An 8,595-nucleotide genomic window follows, 5' to 3' on the forward strand; every position below is an offset into this window, starting at 1 on the left:
CTAAGGAACGTTAGGTTGAAATCCCGAAAACTGAAAATAAGAAACGTTTGGCCAAAATACCATGACAGCAGCAAAGAAAGAAATTGTGCGTTTTCCTTCTGGTGTGCAAAACGTAAAATATATAAAAATTACGTTCTTTTACATTTGACTGGAAAACATTTTGATTAATTTAAATGAGTACTTCAAATAAGCAAAAACGTATGCCATCCTCTTCTATCTTGCGTAATTTTCCTAATTTTCAGTATTTTATACTTTTTAAACTTGCCAAAAAGTAAAGTTCCAAATACAATAGCTAAAATGTAGGTAAGCTTTTCTGACAATATTTTTTATTTTAAGCCATCACAATGAAATGTTTTTGACATTTTTCTTGAAAAACTTTTGTAAAAGTTATCCTTGAAAAAACAGTTAAAAATATGGGGAAATCCTAAATTACAGCATAATTAGATATCATAATGAATAACCTCAATTATCTACTGAGCCACAACAATTCCAAATGATAAAAAACAACTTTACATTATCAAATTAGAAAACATGACGGTTAAGCTTAAAAAACAAACAACTAAAAAAATTAAATGATGTAATGTTTATGACGGATGGTGTGCCTCGAGAATTGTTTCATGAAAAAGGGTGTGCCTTGGCTCAAAAAGGATATGAAACAGTTTCCCATTTAAGAACTATTGCAGTCGGAAACTATTGAACAGGGGTTGGAACCATTTTGACTCAGAGTGAAGAAAGCAAAAATTATATATTTTATATATATATATATATATATATATAAATATATAGATATAATATATATAAATATATAGATATAATATATATATATAGTTTTTTTTTTTAAAGCCCCACCGTTTATTTTAAGACAAAATTCAAGCACACTAACAATCCCACTCCCAACAAAAACTAAATTCTTCACCATATTTTATTTCACGGTGTGATATATGATTTTAATAAAATCGATGAAATGATCAAAATGCCAGAGCCTGTGTCCTATATCAACAAAAAAATACCACTTAAAATGTTCCCGCAGTTAATTAAGATTGTTGAGGCTTATTTTGACTGTCATTTGTACTGTATATAATGGTTCCAATGTGCGAGCAGAGTTCTTTTGCAAAAATGTCTCAAAATCCAGCAAACGAAAAGGATACGGATGTATTTGGGGGTGTGCGCTATGTGTGCAGAGATCCACCCAACCCTACTGCTCACCCAATCCAATTGCTCTGGGTGCATAAAGTGTCTCAACAGTAAAAGTAGATTGTTTACGTGCTTCCATATAAAGGATTCCATGAAGACTTACAGCCAAAAACAAGGTCTGTTGGTGCAACACTGTGAGTGTAAACTGCAGTTAAAACTTTGTCCTAAAGATTTTGGACTCAACAAATGGACTATGTTGCTTCAGCTTCACATACACTGATATTGGAAAGTCACAGAGAAGTAGGGGGTGGGTGGATCGTTTTAAATAACGATATTATTGATACTAAGCAAATACTTTGATAGGAACGACAGTATTGATTTGGGGTCGATACTTTGCGCTTCCACCAATTTCTCTAAGAGGATAGTGCAGCCCTTTCTTTCTTACCCAGCACCTTTGGCTACTCTCTAAGTGTATGACAGAGTGTGTGACTGACAGGTACACTTTTAGCAGCTCTCTCTACCTGGCCTGCTGCAGCATCCTGCCAGGAAGAAGAAAAGGGGCAAAACTATGCGCCCACCCCTACCAGAAACTTAAAACGACAGAGGCAAATAGGAAGCTCTGTGAATTTGGACTTATTTTCAACTACAAAAAAAGCACAATGCCAGGTATAATTCATGTGGTAAAGTAGTCTGATATTCTGTCAAAAACACAAATTGACTTGATCACATCAGAAAAACAGCAACGAGCTGCAACCAAATATGTATTTAGATATTACTTTCTGTTCCTGAACAAACCATCTTGGTGGCTTAGGGGTAGGGTACCAGTATGAGCCTCAGCCGAGTCATACCCAAGACTTACAACATTGTCTTCCTGCTTGGCACTCGGCATTAGTCTGGAATTGGGAAGCTTGCTCACCAAATGGCTCCAACGTCTGGTGTTGCAACACATCAGTTGGGTATTACTTTTACATAATTTACAGTGCAGAAGTAAGAATGCATATGAGAGCCAACCTCTTATTAATTGGGGATAAGACTAGAAAAAAGAAAACTGTTCCTGAACAAAAAACTGCAAATCCATCATCACTGTCGCAACAAACCCAATGAGAAACTGTTGATACCTTATTTGCATTCTGACTTTATTATCAAATTACACTACAATAGAATGTACATTAGCTGTCTTGTTGACATTGTTAGTCAGTATTTTTTTTTTGTTACATTGATACTTTTTTGGTTTGATAGTTGACTTTTGTTCTGAAAGTTAGAATAGAAATATTTCTATTTAAATCGTTGTGTTCATTTATACCTCCAAAGTTTGGAATGTAGTTATTTGAAAGAAAATACATTTATTAGTGGCAGCACGGCGGTGCAGTGGTTAGCGCGTGTGCGGCACAGTTCTAAGGTCTTGGGAACCTCCTGTGTGGGTTCAAATCCAGCTACCGGACTTCCTGTGCGGAGTTTGTATGTTCTCCCCGTGCTTGCGTGGGTTTCCTCCGGGCACTCCGGTTTCCTCCCACATTCCAAAGACATGCATTTCAGGTGGATTGGCCGCTCCAAATTGTCCCTAGGTGTGAATGAGCGAGCGAATTGTCTGTCCTTGTGTGCCCTGTGAATGGCTGGCAACCAGTTCAGGGTGTCCCCTGCCCACTGCCTGATGATTGCTGGGATGGGCTCCAGCACCCCCGCGACCCTACTGAGGATAAGCGGTGCAGCTAATGAGATGAGATGAGACATTTATTAGTGTCTAAAATCATTGTGAAAATAGAAACATATTTACTTTGTGCTGTTTTTATCTAAATTATAAACTGAATCAGAGTGAGTTCAATTATTCAATGATCATGACATTTCCAGGCAAAAAGGATCGGTACCCTCTATGTACTGGTTTCTTCATTTTCCCCCATGCTGTTTTTGAGTTTTTCCTTGGCCTCTTGTAGGTTTTAGATCAGGGGATGGTGTAATAATAGTCTGTAGTTTGCAATATTCTGTGGTCGGCCCTTTGAGACTCCTTATGATAAAGGGTTATACAAATAAACATGACTTGACTTGATATAATATACAAAACTTCTCAGGATCACCCACCCCTACATAGATTACTATGGCCCCTTATATACCCCCAAGACAGATGAACTCATGAAAAGTGTCATATCTGGCTCGCAAACTAAAATCCCGGCTAAGAAAATAATTGGCGGACGTATCTACTTCTTCTCTTCTGTAAACCATCCAAGTGAAAACATCTCACAGCTATGTGGCAGGGACGTTTTCGCACGTCACAGAGATTTGTCTAAAATGAGAAACATGAATCGGCTGCTTCAATTCCAATCCAGATTACTTAGCACCCAGTTGTCTTCACAGGCCACCAAATAAGTAAGACGTGGAACCGCTCAACAGCCCAAATACCAGATTTCGCACGCTGGTTCAGACGCGTCACTCGAATTTGCGATATTTGAAGATAAACTCAAGCCAATATTTTAGAACTTTTAAATGCAAAAAAACGTCATTGGAACGTTCGCATGATAAGAGCTCACACATCGTACAATGCAGGGCGCAGAGAGGAGAGTACTTCCCGAATAATAAACGTCTTGGGGAAGTTTAAGAACGCTTACCTTGTAAACGGGGACGGGAAAAATCAATAGTAGCAGCTGAAGTTCGAATCTGGAGCTTCCCTCCTCCGTCACCGCCGCTCAACACTTATTTCATTCCCTGCATTTTCACGCCATCCCAAAGTTTTTTTCACCCCAAAATCTCCTCCACCGTTCACAACTAAATAACTCCCCGCGGGTCAACTCTCTTCCGCGGGAATAGACATTATTTATCCGAGCACTTCAGTTGTTTTGCGAGGGTTGAAGAACGCTCGTGACTGACTTCTTTTTTCTTTTCTTTTTTTACTGCTGTGCTGAGCCTCCCAACTCTTTGCTGGCCAGCTAATCAGCGCGGTCCCGTGCACTGGCGCGCTCACGCGGCGGAGCGACATAACAGGAAGCCAATGCAAGTCGGCGATGATTTTTCAGACGATATATTTTTCAAAGAATATTAGCTAAAGAATAACACATACAAAATATATTAACAAAAAAAACTTATTTTACAAAACTATTTTGGACAAGTATTACATTTATTTTAATTTTGGCCCCTCCCACTGTCGCGAAAGAAGAATGTTTACTACAGACAGTTTACGGCACCTGGTGTGAGGAGGCATGAGGTTAAATCTGCGTATTCCTGTTTGAATCAAATGCCAATTGTCTCAGGTACTGAAAAGGAATTAACGTCATTGTTACAGTACAGTGAAATTATATGTATCAAACTTTAGAATATACGTTCAAATAGATGGGTAATAATGCCATTTTGACGTTATAAATTGTGATTAGCAAGCGCATGCTAACATAACAGAGAGTGACATAGTATACTGCTTCTTTCTGTCACTCATTTGATAAAAGTTTATTTTTAAATATCGACATTTGAAAGGTGTGTTCAGGTGTACTGCACTTTTAGGCGAAATAAAATTGACAGACTATAACCGAGTTGTACTTTAATGCAGTGGTCGTCACCCATTTCTGTTCCACGGTCCCGTTTAATATCTGACATTATTCTCGCGACTTGGCCCAATGATAGCATTAGTAAGAATAAGAATTAAAACAAACAAAAATCAAGGTGTTATCACTAGACCACTTTGTACCTAGACGACATGAGAAAAGTCAATATTTTTTAAATCTCATCACATTATTATTCATGTTACGATGTTGTGTTCCATGTGTTATCTTTAAGGCACATCCGATTGGTAGAAGCTTTTATTTGCAGAATATTCTGTAGACAAATGAATTACAGACAATGGGTGTTACAAAACTAGTGCAGAGTGGCAGAGAGCTGACAATAAATCGTATACCCTACTATCAAAAGGGTGGTACCAAAGCTGAAATGAAACCGAAACTGTTGGTATACCCAACTTTGTTTTAGCTGGCAATGACATTATATTCTAATGGAGCATTATTGGAAATAGTTCTCCCCAAACAGTGTTGCTAAAAATGGCACGGTGAATAAGAATAGTGGGAAGAGATGAAGCCTAATGCCTTTGGCTGAAACCGAATGCCTTTGCTTTGACATCTATAATCCTGGTGAGCTTGTGACTTACCATTGTGATCCTGGTTTGATTTCAGATTCTGATTCGAACTTCGCTGCATTTATTTATTCATTCGTTCATACATTCATTATCCTCAGTCCGGTCGCGGAGGTACTGGAGCCCATCCTAGTCATCTTCGGGCAGTGGGCGGGGGACAGCATGACCTGGTTGCCAGCCAGTCGCAGGCCACACAGAGACAGACAACTCACCTGCTACATTCATACCTAAGGACAATTTGGACTGTTCAATTAACCTGACATGCATGTTTTTGGGAACGTGGGAGGAAATCCACACAGGCATGGGCAAAACATGCAAACTCCATATGGGGAGGCTGCGGTAGCTGGACTTGAACCCTGAACCTCTGCACCATGGAGCTGAGCGCTAACCACCTGTTCGCCGTGCCGCTTTCAGTGATATTTTACTACTGATCAATCAATTCTAAAGTACTGTGATACCAGGATGTTAGGTACACCCAAATAATGATTTTATTATAGGCTATTATTATTTTATTTACGGCTGTATTAAAAATGTGTGTATACACAAATCAATTGGGTATAAGTGATAATTTTGTTTTCTTTCTGTGTGGCCTGGTACAAAACGACCCACAGCCCTGTCTGTGGCCTGGTGGTTGACGATCACTGCTTGAATGGATTATTTGAATGTCAATTTGTGCGTGTGTCTTGAAGGATGGATCCTGTCGTGTTGAGCTATCAAGACAGCCTGCTTCGACGCTCTGACGTGTCCCTCTTGGAAGGTCCCCACTGGCTGAATGACCAAATCATTGGATTTGCCTTTGAGTATTTTGCCAATGAGCGCTTTCGAGTCTTGGGTGAGAGCTTCTCCTTTGTCAGCCCAGAGGTCACCCAGTTTATCAAGTGTGCTTCCTGTTCAGAGGAACTGGCTATGTTTCTTGATCCTCTGAATCTGGCCTCACGTCGTTGCATCTTCTTGGCTGTTAATGACAACAACAATCAAAGCGCTGGCGGATCTCACTGGAGCCTTCTGGTGTACCATCATAAATCCAACCACTTTTCACACTATGACTCACAAAATGGAAGCAACTCCCAGCATGCCAAGCGCATCGTAAACAATCTAGAACCCTTGCTGGGTGTTGGGAGAAAGGCTTCATATGTAGAGGAGCCCACTCCTGCACAAGAAAATAGCTACGACTGTGGTATGTATGTCATATGTATAGCCGAAGCATTGTGTGAGAATCCACATCTGGCTTTGCAACGTCTCACCCCAGCCTTCATTAAACAGAAGAGAGACGAATGGTGCAGAATAATCCAATCGCTTAGCGTAAACCTGGATGCTCACTGATTTTACTTTTGTACTACGATCCCAATGGACATGGAAAATGGACATAAATAAATTATATTGTTTCTCTCAATTTTTAAGTGTTATCATTTGCTATTGTGTGAGTTTTTAATCGGGTTGCAATAAATTTTCCACATACTGATTGCATTCTTTGTCATAGCCGTTTTCTAAAGTGCTATTTATAAATTGAGTAATTGAAATGACAGTCAGTTTGCAATGGAAGAAAGCGAGGACAATATTTGGACTCCTTTATGATTCATTAAACTTGCGCTGTCATGTTTATAGCTAATGTAAGCACTGTGACACGTGATTTCAAACCCAGGAACACCAGCATGCCTATAAAAGGCATGTCGTCCTATGTCTTAAGAACGAAAGAATCATTATCTGTCCTTTTGTTCATTGGAGAGAAAGATAGGGTTATTTTCCGGTGGACTAGAATCTGAAAGAATGTGATATTTACTAAATTGTTTGGGGTTTTTTCAACACTTGTTGGGCTGAATAACCTTTGTTGAGATAAATCAGTTTTTATCCCTAATTATTTACCTTTCCTTTTGCTAAACTTTCCTATTACGCCAAAGGAGGACTGTCAAGGTGACATTTCATGATCACAAAATCCTTGTCTTAATTGTCCATTCTTGATCGTTTTGTATCCCCAAAGTTCAAGAGAGAAATAAATTTACATATTATGTTCAAATGATTAAAAAAATAAGGCAACAATTGCTCAACACAGTGGACCATAATATCTTGCTAGAACGGTTGGAAAAATGGATTGGTCTCTCAGGAAACGTCCTATTATGGTTCAGATCATACCTCTCAGATAGGACACACTGCGTTAAATATGGCAAATTGACATCTGAGCCATTTAGTGTTACTTGTGGTGTTCCGCAGGGTTCAGTGCTTGGCCCCCTTCTCTTCAGCATTTATATGCTTCCACTAGGTGATATTATTCGCAAGTATAATATCAGTTTCCATTGCTACGCAGATGACACTCAACTCTATCTCCCGATGGAGGAATCTGCCACACTAAACTGTGGAAATTTGGAGGCCTGCCTCACTGAGATAAAAGAGTGGATGTCACTCAATTTCCTGCGTCTTAACTCTGAAAAGACTGAAATGTTAGTTATTGGTCCATCTAAGTCCCGTGACTTATTCTCTAAAACCGCTGTGAACATAGACAATTGCCACATCACACAGAGCGACTCACTTCAAAATGTAGGTGTCATTTTCGACCCCGATCTGTCCTTTCAAACACATGTGAAGAAAATTACTAGAACCGCTTTCTTCCATCTCCGTAACATTGCTAAAATTCGTCCTATACTTTTTCAGTCGGATGCGGAAATCATAATTCACGCTTTGTTACCTCCCGTCTCGACTACTGTAATGCACTACTTTCCGGTCTTCAGATGACCAGACTCAAGAGTCTTCAGCTGGTACAAAATGCGGCTTTTAACAAGGACAAAAAAGTACGATCACATCACCCCAATTTTGTCTAACCTGCATTGGCTCCCTGTCAGCCTAAGATGCGATTTTAAGGTTCTCCTACTACTATACAAAATCATACATGGACTTTCCCCCTCATATCTTTCAGATCTGATCTCCCCCTATGTCCCGGCCCGAAGCCTTCGTTCCGAGAGCGCCGGTCTCCTGGTGATCCCAAGAGCCAAGAAGTGTTCCGCTGGTTCGAGAGCGTTTTCCATCCGGGCACCGGTGTTGTGGAATGCTCTTCCCCCTGAGATCCGATCTGCAACCTCGGTGGAAATGTTTAAATCTAGGCTTAAAACTCACTTCTACTCTATAGCATACGAATAACCTAAACTTCTTATATGTAATAACTTGTGAAGCCCTTAGAGACTAATTGTGATTAAGGGCTATACAAATAAAAACAGGGATGTGATTTTTCCGCTAATTCGCGGAATTCCGCTTTCGCTCCAAAAATAAAATTTTAAAATTTCCGATTCTTTTAAATGGTAAAAAAAACGATTTCGTCTCGACAGCGTTCCATTTTAGTGTTTCCGTAACTGAAATGAAACGTACTT

General features: G+C 39.6%; 2 protein-coding genes across 2 annotated transcripts in view; one reads left to right on the forward strand and one right to left on the reverse strand.

The window, feature by feature from the left end:
• Positions 1 to 4,046, reverse strand: part of myo9aa (myosin IXAa) — a 123,487-nt gene extending 119,441 nt beyond the window's left edge. Inside the window, exon 1 of the mRNA XM_088333611.1 lies at positions 3,735 to 4,046. The gene's annotated coding sequence lies outside the window, so the exon portion shown is untranslated. The remainder of the gene's footprint in view (positions 1 to 3,734) is intronic.
• Positions 4,047 to 4,238: 192 nt separating this feature from the next.
• On the forward strand, positions 4,239 to 6,632 carry senp8 (SUMO peptidase family member, NEDD8 specific). Its single transcript, XM_088333151.1, has 2 exons — positions 4,239 to 4,373; positions 5,929 to 6,632. Exon 2 carries the CDS (start codon positions 5,930 to 5,932, stop codon positions 6,560 to 6,562), a length of 633 nt encoding a protein of 210 aa, XP_088189277.1. The 5' UTR covers positions 4,239 to 4,373; position 5,929; the 3' UTR covers positions 6,563 to 6,632.
• The last annotated feature ends 1,963 nt before the right edge of the window (positions 6,633 to 8,595 follow it).

Source organism: Urocampus carinirostris, chromosome 4, assembly GCF_059441175.1.
Source record: "Urocampus carinirostris isolate Australia breed hairy pipefish chromosome 4, RoL_Ucar_1.0, whole genome shotgun sequence".
NCBI classification, from domain to species: Eukaryota; Metazoa; Chordata; class Actinopteri; order Syngnathiformes; family Syngnathidae; genus Urocampus; species Urocampus carinirostris.